This window comes from Primulina tabacum, chromosome 6 (assembly GCF_025594145.1).
Source record: "Primulina tabacum isolate GXHZ01 chromosome 6, ASM2559414v2, whole genome shotgun sequence".
In the NCBI taxonomy this organism is placed as follows: domain Eukaryota; kingdom Viridiplantae; phylum Streptophyta; class Magnoliopsida; order Lamiales; family Gesneriaceae; genus Primulina; species Primulina tabacum.
The window spans coordinates 40831892-40854112 of record NC_134555.1 but is presented as its reverse complement, the minus strand read 5'-3'; the positions used below and the strand labels follow the sequence as shown (position 1 = coordinate 40854112).

The window sequence follows — 22221 nt, the reverse complement described above, 5'->3', positions numbered from 1 at the left end:
AAATTATATAGAAGAATTTGCTCAAAATTTATTTACTATGTTTTTTCAATTATATAAATATTTTATTTGATTTTTAATTTATAATAAATCATGAGAATTATGATCATAAATCTTATTTTTATAATTTTAGACTTTATAATAATTTAAGGAGAAATGAAGAGCAGCAACAAGTAGAATTTGGCTTTTTTGCTATGCTGAAATCTACATAGTTCTTTATATTTATTTTTATATTTTTTTAAAAAAACTACATTGGACTTGAAAATTTTAATATTAAAATTGAAAATATTATAATTTTCCATTGATTAAAAGATGAACTTTGATTGGAATAATTTTGGATATTTTCAAATGTTCTTAATTCAATATAAATTGATTAGTGATTAACGTACATATAGAAGTGATAAAGAAAAGAAATTGATCACAGTTGGGTCCGATCTGAAAATATAAAAATATTTAGGGTGAATTTAGTAAATATTTGTATTTTATTTTGATCTGATCTGCAAATATAAAAATATGTAGGGTGATTTTCGTAAACATTTTTATATTCCCCTGTCCAACCCAATTCTGCTGGAGACACTCCTTCCTCAAAATATTACTGGAACCAAAAAATCCACATTTACGCCACCGCCACCGCCACCGCCACCGCCACCGCCACCATATATGATGGCGCAAGTTTCGTCTCTCAATACACTTTATTTTAGTTGTACGTTCCTTCTCTCTTATTAAATATCATAAACTCGCGCTATCGTTGCGTTTCCCATACTTACCAACTTTTCCTGTCCTTTACTTGAAACTTTATCCAAGTTGCAGGTCAGAAATTCGAATGCTGCAAGTTGTTCCATCGGAAATCGCGTTGTTCGACCAATTCGAGGTCGTTTTCCAGTTGCACTGGAAGAACACGATTCCGTGGAGTTGTTTCGAGCTCAGCAAGAAAACTTGGAGGCTTTTCGGAAGTTTCAGACAATGAATCTCCACCTTGTTATTACTCGTGGCCTGATAAGGGCAAGGTCATTTTTCCGTGCGCCTTGCTGATTTATTTTTTACTCATGTTTCCCTTATCTTCTAAATCTCCTCGGGTCATTACTTCTATTCCCAGTTTCGTCTCAGTAGCATTGCAGATTCGTGGAAGCTTTTAAGCATTTGCGTTGATGAAATTGAAACCTAAGAATACATTCTATATCAGTTGCATTTGTGCAATCCAAGTAATTGGTAGATTGGGTGCTGACTCTTGTGTTTGTTTTTTATGTTTTAGTTCCTAAGGTGTGCAAATCGAATTTTGCATTATGATTAAGGGACGGAGATTTGTGATTGATAAGTCTATCTGGGCAGGCACACCTGCCTTAGTCTTTGCAAATCTCTTAGACATTTTATATGAAACTCGCTATGGATGTGATCATTCAGCCTTAATTAAATGAAAAGTTATATTTTTTCAATATTCATACATATTTCCGTTCAAGCTAGTTTTAGCATATTTGAAAAATCATAAATATGATTTCCCTGATGAGGGCAAGGGAAACAATTTGACAGATAAGGGCCTGGGAACATGCTATCTAATCAAAGCATAAAATGGAACTGCACAATATCACGAGGATAGGAATTGCCATATGGCCCATATCCATTGTCATGGGTAAAGTTGGACAGAATAATATAGTATCCAGAACTCCTAGTAGAGAAATTTGGTGTTTCACAGCGCATGATTTGCTTTCAGTTTTTCTGCTGTAGCTTTTGAGCAATTGAGGTTGAATACCCGCCAAACTTGAAGCTCCAATATGTTATCAAAGAATTCCAATGAATTGTTTTCCGCTTGAAATCATATCATGTTTGTGTACCTCAAGAAAGAAGTTAGTTTTTGAGTGGGTTTGTGAAAAATTTGTGTGCTACTATGTGAATGCACGATACTTCTTTTTCCTGGAGCAAAAACCTTGTTAATGTAGAACCAACCATAGATCTTCTTATATAGGGATTTGTTTTATTAGTTATGAACTGATCATTTGGAGACAACTTTTGCTATGACTGAAATATAGGGCTTAAATTAATTTTTGCTTCTTAGAGCAGTATCTAATCACTGACTAGAGTTTTACGTTTTCCTTCACCCTCTATATAATCTAGAGCTGGCAGAGGTTCATATGCATTTTTTAAAATTCATGTCTCTAACTTTAAATGGTTTAATTATGCCAGTTTTGTGTCCTTGAACGCTTACATATTTAAAAGCAATGTGGTACATTCCCCAGGCTGGTATCAACAAATGAGTCTTATCTTTAGTTTGGTGGGCTTGTGTTTTCTCTTTATGCTTCCACTTTGAATTTTTTTTTTCAATCCTAGCAATGTTAGTTCCTTTTGTTCTATTTATTTGTCCATTTTAAATAGTTATACAACCTTAAATAAATAAGAATGATTAATGCTTGTAGAGACCAAGGGTGTGCATACTGGGAGGTGGATTTGGAGGTCTATACACTGCGTTACGATTGGAGTCACTTGATTGGCCTGATGGGAAGAAACCACAGGTATACTGTGATTTAAGGCACTTTTATACGTTATGCTCTAGCTTGGACAGATCTATGACGACCTCTGGTGCATAGTCTGACACAGATGAATCATTCATAGACCGCTGCTAAATAACTAAGTGCAATGTGTGCTTCATGCTCATCTAAGTGGAGCTTCATTTGACCTGCAATAACATTTGAAGGCGATTTAGGCTAAACAAAGGGAACATAGGTCGGGTTTTATGAAATAATACCCTTATTGAGCTATTTTCCCATAGAAGAAAGTAATCAATATCATGTTTTCTTGTGCCTTTTTGTCTTTGAATTAAGTGACGAAGAAATCTTGTAAATATTACTGCATAATGAAACTTTTTTCTGGACATATTATCTTAAATTTCCACTTTGACATGTGTTACCTACAAAGTGAATATTCTCTGACAATCTAACAGGTGTTTCTTGTTGACCAATCAGACCGCTTTGTCTTTAAGCCATTATTGTATGAGCTTCTCTCAGGAGGTAAATTTAAGATTTATCTAATAGAGAAACTATGCTAACAGTTGACCTAGTTAGTCAATTTCTCTGGAGGTAAATTTAAGATTTATCTAATAGAGATACTATGCTGACAGTTGACCTAGTTAGTCAATTTGAATTCCTCTTACATTTATTGTTTCAAGGATTTCCTGATTGCAGAAGTGGAAGAATGGGAAATAGCTCCTCGTTTCTCCGAGTTGCTCTCAAACACAGCTGTGCAATTTTTCAAAGACAGGGTGCAATCCATACATCCCACTGATCATTTAGGGATGAATGGAATTTCAGCTTCTGTGTCAGCGGGGGTGGTTCATCTTCAAAGTGGTCTCCTTGTTGAATATGACTGGTATGTTTTTATTCGATTTGCAGGAAATATGTTGTGTTATCTGAAAAATGTGAAATTACTGGGGAGTTTTGTTGCTGACCACTTTTAGGTCCTAAATTAATAATGTTTAAATAAATTTGAATTCACATTGAGGAGATTTCTATTTTGCATCCATAAAGTTTCATCACCAGCCCAAAAGATAACAACAGGGAGCAAAGGACAGAAAATTTCTCAATTTTTTGCAGATCTAGCGTTCCTTCTTTGTTCAGGTTTTGATTTGGAGATCTAGCGTTCCTTCTTTGTTCAGGTTTTGATTTGTTTGGGGCATCCTTTGATAAGAACTAGTCTGGTATAAACCATGTAATATTGGCTCAGATTTCTTTAAACCTGGTTTATGTTACCTTCATATGTGCAAAAACTCAACATAACCCCACATATTACTTATTTCTTTTTAGGGATCTCTAACTCAGGATATGGGAGTGTTGCACCTCATTGATCTTTCACTGTTTGACACTGCTTTCATAGTTTTCCTTCATGTTAATGGTCATGCATGAAATTTGTACTGCCCTCAATTCAATGTTCTGCGTGTGTATACGTGCCTTAGGTATTGTATGACTAGTTTGACACACTTGTTCACTCATTCGGATGCTGCAAAACATGTCATGCCTTGTGTGCTGAATATTTTGATAACTGGCTTTATGAAGCAAGATAGTGCTTGGCTACATTACCTCATTTATATGCAGCTACTGGAGGTGTCTTGCACTGTATGTTTGTCTCGATGATTTACAATTGGGTTGGTCATTTGCATTTAAATGATTTGTGATGGTGTCATACTGCTTGATCTGGACAGCCAGGTTGGTACTTGCTGTTGGGGGTGAACCAAAAGTTGATACTACACCAGGTGCAATCGAGTATGCATTACCTTTTTCCACCCTTGAGGATGCTCGTGTAAGTACTTCGACCACTACCTAACTATGAATATTACTAGTGAAATTCTACATGATGTAAGCTTTCTATTGGTCTTATGTAATGCAGAGAGTTAATGAGAAGCTAACAGCTTTGGAGCGTAAATACTTTGCTAAGGAGACTCCAATCCATGTTACTGTTGTAGGATGTGGGTACTCTGGAATTGAGTTGGCTGCCACTATATCCGAAAGACTGCAAGCTAGAGGAGTTATACAGGCTATTAACGCTGGAAAAATTATCTTGCCAGATGCACCACCTGGAAACAGGGAATCCGCATTAAAAGTGAGACTCTTGTATGGATTACCCATACAACTTAAAATGTTGAATTTTTCATAGCCACAAATTTTAATATTACATTTCTTCTTACTTGGTGTCAATGAATTGCAGTAAAATATAGTTTATTGATCTTTAGGATAGTGAGAAAAAATTACTTCATGATCCGTGCCCATCATCTGAATTATCTCTCCTGCACTTGACCACCTTAGTTCCATACTTACATCAGTTTGTCAAAAGTTGGCTCCATCTCTTCCAACTCTCAATTAACATCAGTGATGCTTCCTGCTGGCGACATTTTTCTGTTTTTATGGTTGTCTAATACTTTTCTTGGCAATATTGGTATGTATAATCAATTGATCCTCTCGACACTCGCTTCAAAATTTTGGTATTGAATCATTTTCCTGTTAGTCCGGTGGGAGTATCTGTTCTCTCCAGTTTTAATAATAATAGGATACCAAGGACCATTTGCCCTTTCCCGACTTAATATTCCCATTTAAATGCAAATTTAGGTTCATTTGACTTGTGTTGGACATCAGGGGTAAAAAACCCCATGACCAAAGGCATTGTGCCACTTTAGCAGGTCTTCTATGCACCACTTGTTATGCATGAACAAAACATTTTGGAGAATTCATGCCGTTGAGGGATAATGTTGACTTCTGATTGTTGTACCAGCGGTCATGTTTTTCTTATAATGTGTACTGCGGGGGAGAAAACTGATGGATGTTGCTTTCCAGTTTGTTTTGAGATGTGGGTGCACTAGGAAAGGGGTAATAGAAGCATATGACTGTCTATTGTTTTTCTCAGTGTTTTTGACCATACAAATCTCATGCATTTTTATTCCTATGTTTTCCAATTTCTGATGTTTAATTGATGATTTTAATAAATGACAAGGAGGCATCTTTTTTTAACGAGTTTTTACCAAGAGATTGTTGTCGGTCCCTATCGACAACCACATGTTTTATGTTGTCACACAGTCGTTATATGTGTATGGCCATTTACATTTTTTGTCAGTGCAATTTCAATGTATCTCATAGGTGCACGACTCTAAAGCCACTTTTTGTCAGGTTCTATCAACCAGAAATGTTAAGCTTTTGTTGGGTTACTTTGTCCGTTGTATAAGCAAAGATGGCGAGTTTGGGGATTCACGTGAACCCACAAAATTTGAAGCTGTTCAAGATGTGATAGAAAATCATAATAATGAGAAACTTATTTTGGAGTTGCAGCCTGCTGAAAGGGGCATGCGAAAACAAGTTGTTGAAACGGACATGGTTTTGTGGACTGTCGGGTCTAAATCTCTACTTCCTCAGCTAGAACTTGATGTTCAAACTTATCTTCCTCTTAATGGCAGAGGACAAGCAGAAACAGATGAAACTCTTCGTGTTAAGGGTCACCCACGTATATTTGCTCTTGGCGACTCTTCTGCTGTACGGAATAGGAAAGGAAAATTGCTTCCTGATACGGCTCAGGTACTGTGTGATTCTTTTAGTTTCAAATTAGTGATTTCTCGTGAGAAATATGTCATGACAAAAAAAGGGAAACATTTCATACACTAATTTTGTTGAGACATACTTTGATCCTGTATTTTTTGTCCGGCTCCGCTGTTATGTTTTTCTTAGGTAGCATTCCAGCAGGCAGATTTTGCAGGTTGGAATATATGGGCTGCGATAAATGGCCGGCCTCTTTTGCCATTTAGGTTAGTTCTAAACTGAATTAATAAGACATACACTGTTCATTTATTTATCCCTGTGAAGGCTTGTTGAAGCTAGAGTGTTAGAGATTGTTCAGTTACACCACACATTGTAGACTTCTTTTTGTATCAGAATAGAATTTCTCTTCCGGAAAAAAAGGAGCCTCACAATAAACCAGGACACAATGCCTTCAATTGCAGAAAAATGGGATCAAAATTATGTCTAGTCATTTCAGTTATCAACCCTTTTGCACTTTGAGCTTATGCTTCCTTGGCACTTATGACTTATAGATCTAAAGGTCATTTTAGCTGGTTGTGTGAGTAACTGCCTTAAAAGCAAGCAACCGGCAGACTTTTCTAGTTTTCCCATAATCTTGGCCTCACCAAAATATTGAAGATCTATAATTAGCTCCTTCACTTGCATGCATCAGATGCACCATTAAAGAAAAACATGTGGTAGCTGCATGAGTAAGGCACAAATGTAAGGACCGAATGGATATTTTTCTGTAATTGGCGGGAACTACTTGCTACAGGTTCAGCTTTTGAAGTAATGAAAAAATATTTTTAACATTCTTCTGAGCGGTCATCATTGACATGGTTGGTCAATGGTCTAATGTAATGTATTAATACTCACATTTCTTGTTATTTTTATCATTATATGCCAATTTAGTGGTGGTGTGTCGGTAACTACTAAACTACTTTTGATGCATCTGATTTTTTAGTCACCGTACTATGATTTAGAGCTTGTGGGGATGCTGTATGAGTGCCAATTATTCTCCCCATGATATTATTAGGACCTAGCCTGCAATGATCTAATTCCTATCTCGAGCAATCCAGTAACTTAGATATATTATGCTTGATTTTCAAGTACATGAAATTGTTGTACTGATCATCAGAAGATTGCAGAAGAGCTAAATCAAACTGTTTTCACCATGATGGCAGTCTAAAGCAAGTTTTGTTGCTGCAGGTATCAGAATCTAGGCGAGATGATGACTCTGGGTAGATATGATGCTGCCGTTTCGCCAAGCTTTATTGAGGGGCTGACCTTAGACGGCCATGTCGGTCACACTGGTATAGAAACACCATTCAATGCATTTCATTAGTCTCATGTCATTGCATCTCATTTTTTGGGTCTCAAAAGTGATTCAACATCGTGGTCTTTTTCTCTTTGATTATTTTGCAGCCCGCAAGTTGGCCTATTTACTCAGATTGCCAACAGACAAGCATCGTTTAAAAGTTGGGATCAGTTGGCTTGCTAAGTCTGCTGTGGAGTCTACTGCATTGCTGCAGAATAACTTAACCAAAATGCTTTCTGGACTGTAAGTGAAACGTTTTTCAAGTCCTATTTTATTTATTTTATTTTATTTTCACTTTGTAAGGTTGTAAACACCTTATGAAATTAGTAAATTGTCTATTTAGTGGTGATTCGTTATTTAACCAAATTGTAATGTTTACTACATAATATTTGTTTCTGAATAAAATAAAATAAAAACAATCAAATTTTATCCAATACATCAAATTAATTCCCCCAAGGATTTTTCCTTTCATTTTCTCTGCTTGTTAAAATGCGAAATTTTTCCTTAATTTGTCGAAATTTGTGTTAAAACAAAATAGCGAAGAGGGTGAATTTGAAAAACCTGGGGGATAGGGATTGTTTTGTATTTTACCCGCTTTTAATGTCATTTAATTTAATTTGGCAATTATTCGTGCGTATTAATACCAGTCGGCGACTGATAACAAACTCGAAAACCACATCCACACTTTTAAAATAATTTGATTAGAGCTTTTGTGAGACGGTTTCACGAATCTTTATCTGTGAGATGAGTCAATGTTGTCGATATGCACAATAAAAAGTAATACTTTTAGCATAAAAAGTAATATTTTTTCATAGGTGACCTAAATAAGATATCTGTCTCACAAAATACGACCCGTGAGATTGTTTCACACACGTTTTTACCAAACAATTTTTACTTTTTTTAATATTATTTTTGCATATCATCACATCCAAATTCTGAGATAAAATTTGCGGGCAAATGAAACTCAAACGATGTTTTTTTTCGATGCAATAAATAGTTTCATGTAAACAAATATATTTTAGAATATTTTTTAAATTTTTTCCTTCAATAGAGTAAATGCCTTATTTTAATTTTTTAATAAAGTGTTTATTTTTTTGCTTCGGGTTTAGAGTACTTTATCTTTTGTATAATTTTGTTAAAATATTTGATGCAGCTTTTAAGGCCTTCAGGCTTAATAAATACTAACGAACGGTTTATTTCATCCTACCCATGTGGGTATTGTCCTCATGATAGGATGGATGACCAAGATTTGCGTATGCATATACAGGACCACTTTTTTTTTTTTTGAAATTGTATGTGTGGCAAGAATGCATACACGTTACACATGTTAAATAATTATCACTTCAAGCATCGCAAGCAAGAATAGAAGAATTCCGAGCGATTTGTTATTTCTTTCAAACAATTAAATTAAACACAACCAAAATAAAAAATAACCAGACTCAAAATATAAATTTCGGCAGCGGGACAAATGAAAGGTTAAACAATGGCTTTCACGATGTCAAATCGACAGACCTGATAAGAATTCAATAGAACTTGTAAAATTACAACAAAGAAGAAATTCAATCTGTTAACAAAAAAAATCAAGAAATTAGGACGTGTGATTGTGAGGGAACAGAAGAAATGTGAGGAAGTATTTTGAAGTTTTAGTTAATTGATATGATTATATATGTAATTTGGCAAAAACTTGTGTGAGACGTTCTCATATATCATATTTTGTGAGACGGATATCTTGTTTGGGTCATCCATGAAAAAATATTACTTTTTATGCTAGGGTATTACTTTTTATTGTGAATATCGGTATGGTTGACCCGTATCACAGATTAAAATTTGTGAGATCGTCTCACAAGAGAACTACTCATGTAATTTTCGTTTGGTAAAACCAAGTCATACCATAACAGTTTTATGCGCGCTTGATTTTTAATAATATAGTAAATATTTTATTATATTTTTTTTTCATTTTTAAAAAAATTACATTTATTTAAATTAAAATGAAATATAAAATTGAAGTTTAAAATCTCAAAGGACCAATTATTTTATGAAAAATGAACATTTTTTTGTGACTAATGTAATCAATACACCGCAAACCATAATGTAAATATAAAATATATAGCATAATTAGATATAAAACTCATATTCGAAGATTGCAATGAGTTGAGGAAAAATCATTTAATTTAAATACAATTTTAAAATTTTAAATATGATTCCCATCATCAAACTGTCTTGAATTTACCTAATAAAGGTTCATCGGCCCTTATAACTTTTTAATAGAAATTGATTTTTTTAATTATTTATTTAATTTATTTTATTTTCTTATGTGTAGTGTGATAATTTTATTTGCCCACAGAATTGAAAGTAATAAAAATTAATTTTTAATAAATAAAATCTATTTAGTTTATTAACATTTTGATTATAAATTGATCTTTTAATTTTTTTTCTATATATATAGCATTAGTTCAAACAAAACTTTATTGATATAATACAGTGAAATATTTTTTAAAAATTCATGAACATACACATATCCACATACGCAAATATATACAAGATGATTATATGGATTAAACAAATCAAAACTTTATAAAATAACATTAATTAAAAACATTTTAATGTACTCATTTTATATTTTCAGGTACATTAATTTTTTGAAAAAAAATTTCATATACAAAATTCATTGAATCTTATGAAAATTTTTATAAAAGTCTAAAAAAAGCTACCAAATAAAATAAATCCTGAAGAGTGGATGAAAATATTTTACAAGTCATTAAGATTCAGTCAATAAAAATGTAGGATCGTGCGCTTGCCGCTTTACCAGAAGCTATAGCTGGTGATAATGTTGCAACTCAAATCTTTTAAACTGCACAGCAACTCAAACACCACGGTTCGATCACTCTACCAAGCAGGGACAATTATTGCACCCAAAAATCTTCATCTCAATAATTGCACTCCTTGCAATCAATGAGAATCGAACCCGTGACATTGGCTCTGATACCAATTGTAGGACCGAGCGATTGCCGCTTTACCAGAAACTATATCTGGTGGTAATGGTGCAATTCAAATCTTTTAAACCGCACAACAGCTCAAGCACCACGGTTCGATCGCTCTACCAAACAGGGACAATTATTACACCCAACAAAAAACTTATCAAATTCGAAAAAAAAAACATTAATTATCTGTAATGGATACACCCCCGGTTAGTTACCAGCTAGCCTACTGTCCTATCCTTAAGTTAAACCCTGCCTAAAATCAAAGTGTAAATAATTTAATCTAAATTATAAATTTATGTGTACGATATATCAAGGGTAAAAAAAAAAAAGCCATTAAATATATTTTTCTAACATAAAATACAAGTAATGTTTGGTAACGAGAGCCGCAAGGCATTTGCAAGCCTCTCTCGGTTGTCTTCTTCCAACAGAAAATTCAACTTCCATTACAGTTAATCTTCCATCAATATCATTTCCTAGTCTTCTCCGCCTCCTACCCCACAACCCCACCCCACCATCTATATCTATAGTTCTCTCTCTCTATATATATATGTATAGATAGACAAGTTCTTGCTATTCTTGAAACCGTGCGCATGCATACGATTTATTAAACTAGCTAATGGGGTTTTTGAAGGTGAAAGGCGCGGTTTACAAGCCCGTTTGCGAAGTCGATCTCGGCCCGACAACGACGAGGTTTATATCAGAGCCAATGTCAAAGGTATGTATTATTCTGCACAGCAGTGATCACTGATTTCTCTGATTTCCGATTTTTCAGCATTCCAAACATATTTTTTTAAACCGGAAAATCAAGACTTTAGAGGTTTAGATGATATTAAATTTCAGATGTTTGATTAATAATATGAAGTTGTTTCATAAAACTCACGAGTTTTGTTTTATGGTTTCTGTTACATGCATGGATCTCTAACGTATATAATATTAGGCATTTGGTAGAAAAATAATTGGGGTTATTTAAGGTTCAGGCCGGGTATTATTTAAAATTTAAATGTATCTTTTTTTAATTTATTGAAATATATTTAAACTAAAAAATACAAAAATATTAATATATTAGCATCATTAAACTAAATCACAACTAAAAATACAGAATTTTATTTTAATTAATTTAAAATCTTATATATAAATTAAAATTAAAAATTAAATCGGACCTGTATTATAGTTCAATTTATTTTTGGAATAAATTGACACTTTATAGTACATTCAGTTGGGGAGTGCTATGAATATTAAATAGTTGACAATTAATCTACGTACGTAAATATTTTAATTTAAAAATTCAGCAATTATATAATACTTATTATTCATTGATAATTTTAATTGTTGTTATTATTAATATTTTTGCAATTTTTATGGATGTGTAGCTCCTCGAATGGCTGGTCTTTTGATCGAAGTTTTTGCATGGTTTTTGGAGTTACCTATTCTTGGAGGTATATTAATGTACACTTTGAAGAGGATCAATCTATTACACAAGGTAAATGCACTAATCAATCTCATATATATAAAACTAAGATTTTATATAAAAAAATTCTACATGATAAATTACGGACGAGTTATTTTCGTGAGACGGATCTCTAAAACGAAAGCCGGTGGTTGTAGGTTTAATTAGTTAGTTTGTTATGTGGTGGCCGGAAAACTGGCAAACAAGAGTAAATGAAAAATACTTTCTACATTAAACAATTTCTAAAGTGTAAATTGATTTATATTGAAATATATTTATAATATCGAATTAGATATTATGTAATAAGATTCGAAAATTTAAATACTTCTCTAAATAAATTAAGCTAAATACAAAATAAAAAAGTTTTAATTTGTGAATTGTAGCAAATGTATATGATATTTTAAACAAAATGGATAGATTTATTTTTATTCATATATTCATGATCTAAAAATATTAGAAGGAATGTATTTATAACACACTAATATTTTTATCCATTTATCGTGTTGATATACAATAATTGTTTTTTTTGGAAGAACGATCGATACGTAGCGCATGAATTGTTGTGTAATTTAAAATATTTGAGTTGCTTTGTTATAATTAACTATAAATTTTAGTAAAACGACAAATATTCGATCCTATATATCGATACATCACCTACGTTTACGAATATATATTTTATCACACTACTCATAAATTGTGTGTGCTAGTTGCCAGCCTATGCCATGTTATGGATTATATTTTATTCAACATCATATTTATTATAATTTAATTCAACATAATATCCCCTAATTAAAATGGAGACTAGAACCAAATAAGATTTGTTTGTTGACATCATTGTTGGGTAAGGCTACTACTGAAATTATTTGCCTACAAGCCTGATATTGGCTTAATTTTATTATTATTTTTTAAACAAATCTAATTCTAAAACTAAAAATAAATTAATAAGATTTAACATCTTTTATAAAAATTAAAATTTATAGATTTACTTTTTTTTAGTATGTCTCTTGTAAGACGGTCTCAATGATCTTTATTTGTGAGACGGGATCAACCCTACCGATATTCACAATAAAAAGTAATACTTTATCATGGATTACCCAAACAAGATATCCGTCTCACAAAATACGACCCGTGAGATCGTCTCACATAAGTTTTTGTCTTTTTGAGTTTATAGATTTACCATTTTTGAATTTATTATGGATTTGACTTTTCTTTTATATGTATCAGATATAAGTGTTGCTGCATCATCATTATTGTTGTTATTATTTTTATTATTATGATAAATTTGAAAATTAAATAATTAGTAATATAAGTGGATAAAAATATAATAAACATATCAGATAACATGTAATATTAAATTTAAATTAGTAGCTGATAATATTTAAGTGAGAGAAAATGAAATTTATTAAATGTGGATAATATGAAATTCGTTAGATACATTAATAAATTTAAGTAATTTACCATTATAATTTCTTTCCCCCACAAACTTAAAATTATTAATTTTTGTCAGTCTACTGGCTTTTTCAAGAGGAGTAAGCTCTTTCTTTATGATCTATCAGTTTGCATGAATTTTCTATTTCCTTTGATAAAAATGTACATTTCCTTGGAAGATTTCAAAGATTTCACAGACATGACACTATTTTGCAGCTTGTCTCCTTTGTGGATTTACAAGAACCACCTCTTTTTGTACCCATGCACCCACACCAAGGTAAGATATGCGGCAGTCGAAATCGCTAGCATGTCAAAAGAAGCGAAATGTGGCGGCTGAGCTGCTATCTGATACGAACGATTTTGAATATAAATTCTGACTACGGCTTATTATTTCATAATCATAGGAACGCAAGAAAAGGAAGTAAAATACTTAGAACTTGATATGCCCCCTCCTGAGAAAGTTCAACAGGCCATGGATTGTATTGAATCACCAGAAAATGTATCCAAGACTCAGAAACTTGATTTCCAACGATGGACGATACCGGATTTTTTCATGACCTATACCACAGGAGAAACAACTCCTCTCATGGTAAAAGAAATGTTTAAAAAAAGTAACTTTGCATCAGTCATAAAATGTAACGCTAAATTTATCTTTTTTAACAGGTTGCAGAAAGATTCATAGCCGCTGTTCGTGAATCATCCAGTTCTTCTCTGAATATGTCATTCTTTATCAACTTCTGTGTAGAAGACATTCTAAAGCAAGCGACAGAATCAACTCTCCGGTATAAACGAGGTGTGTGATCAAGAATTCATGTTAGAATGATGAAACTTGATTGCTGGCTGCTTGATGTTTTTGAAACAACAGAGGAGTATGGGTTGGGAAACGTTGTAAAATCTTGTGTATTTTTCTTACATGTTTCTTCAGGCGAACCTATATCAGTTCTAGATGGAGTTTTGGTTGCTGTTAAGGATGAAATAGATTGTATGCCATACCCAACAACAGGTGAGTTCATTGCAAGAATGTTCAGTTTCTTGATCGTTATTAACATTTTTGGAAAAATCAATCATGAAATTTCTCATAATGAAACAAAATGTGTTGAATCTAGTTCTGGCAATATTGTTGATTGAAGTGAAAATTTGTTGATATAGGAGGTACGAAGTGGCTGCACAAAGTGAGAAAGTGCAAAGACGACGCATGCTGTGTCAAACGTCTCCGATTATGTGGAGCCATAATGGTGGGAAAAACAAATATGCATGAGCTTGGGGCTGGAGTCAGTGGGATAAATCCTCATTATGGGTATGTACATGCTTCAAATTAATTTTTTTAAGAAAAGTTATTTTCTTAGATTTTTTATGAATATTTGATACTGATTAGTCCTCCTCTGGTCATTAAAGGCCATCAAGAAACCCGTATAATCGAAACAAGATTACTGGAGGCTCTTCCAGTGGATCTGCTGCTGTGGTTGCTGCTGGATTGTGTCCTGTTGCCCTAGGTGTTGATGGAGGAGGTAAACTAAACTTGTTGTGCTTCTAGTCGCAATTTATAGTATGAAACAATGATCTTTTATAAAAATCCACGTCCTCGAGGAAACATTATTGTTCTGCACAGGATCTGTGAGACTTCCAGCAGCTCTTTGCGGCGTTGTTGGCCTGAAACCTACGTTTTCACGTGTGCCACGTGAGGGGTACAAAATACATCTTTCTTATGCTTATTTACCATTTAGACGTGATATGATTCTTGAGAAATTTTGATGCTTTTATTCTGACTTTAGGCCTTATGCTAAACTTTCAGTGTTCTTCCCCTGAACTATACAGTTGGGATGGTTGGGATTCTTGCAGCAAGTGTTGAGGATGCACTTATAGTGTCAGTTTCTTGGTTTTACTGACGAATTTTCCTTTTAGCTCTGGATTTCCTCTGTTACATTTGATAACAATTTCTAAAATTTCAGTTATGCAGCGATTAGCGGAGATCATATATCCGATCAAAATGGCGTGACAGCTGTTCCTGACCAGCCTAAACTACCTCTGCCTCTGCTAAAATCTGCTAACTACACGTCCTATGACATCAAAATGGCACGATATGGAAAGGTTTCTAATCAGTTCTTCCCATTCTTCATTCCCAGAATAACATAAAATATCATTATCTTCATTTCCTCGACTTCAATTTAACATCTAAACTCAATTTTTAGCATATTTTTGCATCTTTTCTCTCTTCTATTAGTGGTTTGATGACTGCAGTATTGACATCAAAGTCTGCTGCTATAACGCAGTAACCAAACTATCAGAAAAATATGGCTGGAAGGTATAAAATTCCAAATATAGTTCTTAGTCTTTGAATTTATTTAGCAGACAAAACCGACAATTCAACTTACTCTCCACCTGTTTAATCACCTCGTGCAATTTAAGATTGTAGATGTAACTGTACCAGAACTAGAGGTGATGCGCTTGGCACATTATGTCACAATAGGATCAGAGTGCAGCTCCTCTATGTCAAGATACTCACAAAATCTGTGAGCATTCTGTTTTGTTGTTATTTCTGTACAAGTAAGAAGTGAAGAATCATACTGTCATATAACAAGGATTGATCAAATATATCAGCAGTAAGGCAGAAATGGGATGGGATGTTCGGTTCGTACTTTCTGCATACGGTTCTTTCGACAGCCAAGAATACTTAAACGCACAGAGAATCAGGTAGCAGCCTTAGCAGATGTTCTTGATTTTATAAGCTCAAAATTCTTTGAAGATCACTCACCATCAGCAATAAACCAATGCAGGAATCGACAGCTTCAGTTCCATGAAAAGATATTTTCGGTGGCAGATATCATTGTTACTCCAACCGTGGGGTATCAGTACTACAACCCTTCTCCTCCTGATTCAACAAAAATTATTCGAGTAAAAGATTTTAGGAGGGCTGTTTTTATAATGCATGAAACTTTTTCCCAGTATGACAGCATATGATATCAAGGACGACGCCTGGAGAACCGGTGAGCTAGACTACATAAATGGAGGTAAAATCAACACTCATTTAATCAAGATAAATATTTTGGGCACTGGATGTTGACGGTTTGCATAATATTTCAGCTGCACTTATCCGTTACCTGGTAGCTGGAAATTTTCTTGGTTTGCCAGCAGTAAATGTCCCTGTAAGTTAACAAAAGCATCAAGATCTATAAATTTTTATTCACACATAATGTATTGTTATAACCGGAAACAAATTTGACAGGTCGGATACGATCAATCTGGCTTGCCTATTGGCCTTCAGTTTATAGGGAAACCGTGGTCTGAATCGCTGTTAATTCATGTTGCTTACGCGATGCAAGTGCGTAACACAAGTTTACGACGTGGAAAGGTCAAAATGTGTTTCATGTAAAAAAATTCAGTTTACTAATATGAAGTATAATTCTTGTTTTCAGACACTTTGCCTCTCGGGACAAAAGAAACCAGAGATTTTCTATGATATGCTCTGCAAGGATTAAATATGGAATTTGAAGGAAGAAAATTGCAAAGGTCCTACCGAGGTCGCTGGATTCAAAGTCCAGAGTGCTAACCACTACATCATAGAAGCAACGAGCTTCCTTAAATCTTTTGACATTTATAATGTATTTTAGTTTATCCAATTGAACAACCAAATCATTGCTTGTCTTGAGATACACCGGAGAAGTGTCCTACGAGATTCCAACATGAATCAATTCCCATAAATGGAAAGATTGCCATTTCTCGGATACGTTTTCTCCTATGACTGACTTGACTTCATAGTTATTTAGGGCATAAGACGTACTAAAACGAAATGATAGGGTATTCTGAGCCTGAGGCACAAGACGAAACGCACATAATATCGAAATAAATTAATTGTATAAGGAGTAGTGGAGTACCTTGATGCCCATTCAACAATACAAACGAGATACTTGATTGAACGTCAAGTGCAATGAAGAAACTCATGAATCGGCATATTGCACTATCCAGAAAAAACTTGAAACGCCGCACTGCTGCCCAGAAAGTATACAAGGCCTAGGGAGATGAAACGTCATGCATGCATGATCTTCATTATGATTAAATAACTACTAACTTTGCGGATTGAGCTTTAAAATTAGTTGGGTTGGGTTTGATTTAATTATTATTTTCGTTAAATATCAACCCTTCTTAAAGGGTACGCTTTTGAGCTCCAAGGATCCGTCGTGCCCAGGCGGAGGTGTGCGCTTCATGTGTTGCACCTGGATAACAACCCTTGGCTGCACTAGGCGCACTTTTTTAACAACTATGCAATTGACTTGACTGATGGCTAAATACCCTGATAACAATGACTAAATACATGAAGAAGCCATTTGCAGACATTTACTGAGTAAATAATTTTTAAAAAAGGAATTTGAACTACATTAATCAAAATGTCTATTTCTGTAAAGAGCATGTTTGGTGACTGAAACTATGTATACCACTACAACAACAAAAACTTGTACCAGACCATCTGAGAGGAATTCTTCGTACACATCTCTCTATTGGGTACTCTAAGTGGCCTTGAGGCATTTTAGAGGTAGAATAACAAATTTCATGGAGCAGAAGCTTCAGAGGATAACCTTGGTTCCAGCATTCCTCTAAATATCAGTATTATCATTTTTCTATTATCGGCTCTATCATAGTAGAGACGGTATTCTTAACTAAGATATAACATCACTCTCTTACGGTCAACCTAACCTAACATCTCCCAAGAAGTATAGAAATATGCTTGTTGGGAGTTGTATGTCTATCTGTCGGTGTTGTCTCAAATTCCTTAGAGATCAGTCTTACTCTTTCCCTATCACTGGCCATGTACCCAACCATTACAGTATTACGTTTTAATTTACGGCCGACCTAGCTAACCAGATCAAACGGCGCAACGTCAACAGCTTGACGCACAAGAACTTTCTAAGAGATCATAGTACTACTCTTATTTATTCACGCTTAACTCAAACAAAATTAATTTTGAAAGCTCTTTTTGTGATTTTCTACAATTAATACTTTCACAGTTGAGATTTGAGAAAATTAAACACACAGGCTCAACCTAACAAGATCACCTTAATAAGCACACAGGAGGAAACATATTCGCTATTACATTCTTTAATTGGAAATAATTAAATCTTTAATTTTTGTTATAATACTATGTAGGTATCATATAATATTACTTTAAATTTTAGTTTTTTGAAATAATTTTATAATATTAATAAATTAAACTTGTTAAAGACATAAAAAAGTTTAATCGTGTATTATAATAAATATGAAAATTAATTATAAAAAAAAAAAAGCGAAAGAGTATTGAGTCAAAAGTAAAAACAAACATATAAACTAATAAAGTAAAAAAAAAAACATATAGTTTAATTTTAAAAAAAATAAGTAAAGTGCACATAAAGAACGATTCTCGGTCAAAGAAATAGAAAGAAAAAGTAATACAAATTAAAGTTTTCCGATGCAATATTCCAAGAATCAACTTCATGGAGATTGAACATTTTGCTCATGAACACTCATTAACTTTAAATAAATTTTAGGAAATATTATATATATATAATTTTATAATGGATTTTTTTTTTTAAAAAAAACAGTGGTAGATATATGTTTTTCAGCTACTAAAATTATATATTTAATTAAATTTACTTACAAATAAATATTTTTGGCCAAAAAAACCTAATATATATGCATCTTTTTAAATACATATTTGAAAAAATTTATTGTTAATGTGATGAGTGTAAGCCTTTTTTTTCTAAAATTATCTATTTTAATCAAGTAGTTAAATTGGGTTCAAAATGCAATGAACTAATTTTCTTAGTAATTAGGTAAGTTCAAATTTTACTTGCAAGAATTTTTTTCATTTTGATTTGATTTTAAGTAACACTAACTTGGGTATCAGAAGGTTTTCATTGGATATTCCCAACGTTTCTTTAAGTGACAAAGACAAAAAGAACAATTCTTGGGTCAAAAAAATAAAAAATAAAAAGTTAGTACAAATTAAAGTTTGCCTATGCAATACTCCAAGAATCAACTTCGTGAATTTAAAATTTTAATTAATGCCTACATGTGTACCAACTAAATTCAAATACACAATCCCGGAAAGAGAGACGGAGATTAGAAAATTTTGCTCATGAACAACCTTTTATTTTTAATTAATATGAGGAATTATTTTTAAAATTTTGCTATTATTTATTTATTTATTTTTTTTAAAAAAAAAAAACCCAAAAGTTTTCCACGCATGGGTATTAACGATAATAATTTGTTTATTCCACGTTTTTGCTTGTTTTTTTATTTATTTTTTTAAAAAAAAAAAACCCAAAACATTGTTTGATAAAGTCGTTCATCGGAAAAAAGTCAAATAAATTATAATCAAATATTTAAAATCCTTGTATTTCAATGCAGCAATTTATTGGATTTTTGAACCTACTTTCCATCTACATTTATACTTCCAAAAATAAAGTTGGTAATTTAATGGCTATATATATATATATATATATATATATATATAACAACACATGCAATCTATGATTCAATCGTCAAAAAGAAATAGAAAATATAATTCATGATGGAAAGAGAGAAGGATCATTTTGCTCATGAACATCCATTGATTTTCAGCGAATCAGAGGAGCAGATTCCTCACTGCTGCAACGCATGTGGGTTGCGGGTGCTATCCAGCCACTATTACTCGTGTGCCATTCAAGATTGCAGCTTTTACCTCCACCAAGCTTGCTCACAGCTTCCCCACAAATTGCATCATTATTTCCGTAATAAATATGGTCCTGTTCGAAAACACACTATTGATTTGCTTGCAAAGCCACGTGATGATAACTGTAGGTGCGGTGATTGTGGGAAATTGTGCAAGACTTTCACCTACCATTGCACCGAATGTGAATTTGTTCTCCACCCTCTGTGTGGTTCTCCGTTGGATATCCAAATAAAACACATTAGCCACCCCCAACACCCCATGGTAGCTCTATGTAATGAGGCTTTGCTGCTATGTCACATGTGTTGGGAGAGAACATATGGGCTATTTCTTCTCATGTCACCAATGCCATTTTTGGATTCACCAGGATTGTGCCTTGTTGCCCATCTTAGTGAAAGTGGAAGAGCATCCTCACCATCTCTCCCTCTTTTATTCTGCTGCAGCCTTGTCAGACCTCTATATTAATGATCTCAAATGTCTATTTTGTGGAGAAATGGCCTTAAAAAGGATTGGACTTTATTATTGTTTGATTTGCGACGTTATCGCTCACGTGGATTGCACATCATCACATATGAAGGACTCGGGTAACTAAATTCACTTATATCTCGTTTCCGATTTATGAAAACAACATACATATACACATTTTTTATGACAAAAATTGCAGGTGCAGTACTTCATCTGCCGACGATATTAGACGATACATTTCCGAGTTTGATAATGCGTACAAGAGTGAAGGAGTTGGCTATAAAGGAGAGCAATTCTAAGGACATGTTGGAAAAGTATCACGCTCATTCTTTGGTCTTGACAGATGGCAGTACTGCACAGGAATCAATCTGCAACGCATGCGTTAAGCCCATTTCACCTCCATATTACAATTGCAGTGCTCAATCTGAATGCAATTTTCTCCTCCACAAATTTTGTGCAGATTTGCCCTTTTCTATCAAACACTCATTATTCAACGAACCAGACCCAGGCAGCCTAGCTTCTACAATATGGGATGGATTCTTTCGATTGTTTGAGTGTTATCGCTGCGGAAAGTACAACAACGGAATTGGATACACATTTAGCGGTGCGAGAGATGTTGATATTGATTGTGCCTTTTCTCCGATAATCATCAAGCATGACTCACACGACCAACACCCGCTTATACTAATTCAATATCGTGTTCGTGACGCACATATATCATGTTGTGGTAAAATAAAAACATATGACTATTCATACCACTGTAGTGTATGTAAATGGGCCATACACATTGATTGCGCTCGTCTTCCTAAAACAGTCACCCACAAATTCGATAAACATCCCCTCACTCTAACATATGCATCTTCTAATTCCCAACACCACTCCGATGACCACCTTTGCGAATTCTGTGAAGAATACATTGATCCCAAATATTGGTTCTATCATTGTACCGAATGTGACCAGTCATTCCATGTTAACTGCATTCCTTCAACAGGGGAATATTCAGGAATCAAGTTTGGTGGAACTATGAAAGTTCCTTGTCACAGTGATCATCCATTGACTTTGGTAAGAACGATGAGTGTTTGCAGCCAAACCTGTGGATATTGCCACGAAATCATCCAGGGCTTTGAAGATGGGGTGGCCTTACACTGCGCAGACTGTGATTTTTGGATTCATTTAGTTTGTGGATATCGATCTTCTGGTGCAATTGTTCCATATTGCGAGGAACTGAATCCCTTTTTGTTAGATCAGGAGTATTCTGTTTTTTAACCTCGGTCAACTATTTAATTAAGAAAATGACCTCCTCATGTGTATTATCTAGAGTAGACGTCATTTTCATATCAAGTTTTTTTGATCACTTGTTCAAATGTTTTGAATATAGTTTTTGCCATTATTTTCTTTTCCCAAAATATTGGATGTTTATGAAGGAACCATGACTGAAAATAGAGAAACTTGAATGTATCAATTTATTATTTAACATATGGTCTATTTTTATTACCCTAAAATATGAAATAGATGACTTTTTACATGAAGGCACATTTTATTCTTGCTAGATTATTATATTATTATTATTATCAAACGATCATTATATAGCTATTGATAAAACATAAATCACATTATTTCAAAAAAAATTGTAAATCAATCTTAATACAAAAAAAGAATCTAAAAGTATATTTCATTTATTAAAAATTAAAAAATTAAATTAATCTTTTAATATTAGTGAAATTTTCAGAAATAAAAGTTGAGAAGATAATTTACAAATTTAAATTTTAATAACTTCTAATTTATAATTGTATGGACCTAATCGGTAATGTTGAAAATGTGGAGGACCGACCTGCTAATAAGCTTATCAAACTGCAATGTTACGTAAGTTGTGTATGATATCC

The 22221-nt window shown here is 33.4% G+C and overlaps 2 protein-coding genes and 1 pseudogene across 5 annotated transcripts; all 3 read left to right on the top strand.

Moving 5' to 3' along the window:
* The first annotated feature begins 547 nt into the window (after positions 1–547).
* Positions 548–7762, top strand: LOC142549563 (alternative NAD(P)H-ubiquinone oxidoreductase C1, chloroplastic/mitochondrial). Of its 4 annotated transcripts, none has more exons than XR_012821219.1 (11): positions 548–700; positions 802–1004; positions 2406–2501; positions 2930–2996; positions 3171–3354; positions 4188–4281; positions 4369–4581; positions 5640–6041; positions 6220–6268; positions 7230–7333; positions 7446–7569. XR_012821219.1 is itself a non-coding variant. In XM_075658564.1 (11 exons), exons 1-11 carry the CDS (start codon positions 658–660, stop codon positions 7583–7585), a joined length of 1617 nt encoding a protein of 538 aa, XP_075514679.1. In that variant the 5' UTR covers positions 548–657; the 3' UTR covers positions 7586–7762. The 4 variants fall into 4 exon arrangements, 3 of the variants coding, with proteins under 3 accessions (XP_075514679.1, XP_075514678.1, XP_075514681.1); XM_075658564.1 differs by having other exon boundaries at positions 808–1004; positions 6192–6268; positions 7446–7762; XM_075658563.1 differs by having other exon boundaries at positions 6192–6268; positions 7446–7762.
* A 3173-nt stretch (positions 7763–10935) lies between these two features.
* Positions 10936–17543, top strand: LOC142549562 (fatty acid amide hydrolase-like; annotated as a pseudogene).
* A 2410-nt stretch (positions 17544–19953) lies between these two features.
* Positions 19954–21619, top strand: LOC142549560 (uncharacterized). Its single transcript, XM_075658562.1, has 2 exons — positions 19954–20457; positions 20538–21619. Exons 1-2 carry the CDS (start codon positions 20151–20153, stop codon positions 21602–21604), a joined length of 1374 nt encoding a protein of 457 aa, XP_075514677.1. The 5' UTR covers positions 19954–20150; the 3' UTR covers positions 21605–21619.
* The last annotated feature ends 602 nt before the right edge of the window (positions 21620–22221 follow it).

What these genes read in the sequence shown, in the direction of transcription:
- LOC142549563 (XM_075658563.1), top strand. Translation starts at nt 658, where the DNA reads ATGATGGCGCAAGTTTCGTCTCTCAATACACTTTATTTTAGTT. An exon ending in CTCCTTGTTGAATATGACTG is followed by an intron (nt 3,355 to 4,187) that starts GTATGTTTTTAT and finishes CTGGACAGCCAG; the next exon opens with GTTGGTACTTGCTGTTGGGG. An exon ending in CGGCCATGTCGGTCACACTG is followed by an intron (nt 7,334 to 7,445) that starts GTATAGAAACAC and finishes ATTATTTTGCAG; the next exon opens with CCCGCAAGTTGGCCTATTTA.
- LOC142549560 (XM_075658562.1), top strand. Translation starts at nt 20,151, where the DNA reads ATGAGGCTTTGCTGCTATGTCACATGTGTTGGGAGAGAACATATGGGC. An exon ending in ATCACATATGAAGGACTCGG is followed by an intron (nt 20,458 to 20,537) that starts GTAACTAAATTC and finishes CAAAAATTGCAG; the next exon opens with GTGCAGTACTTCATCTGCCG.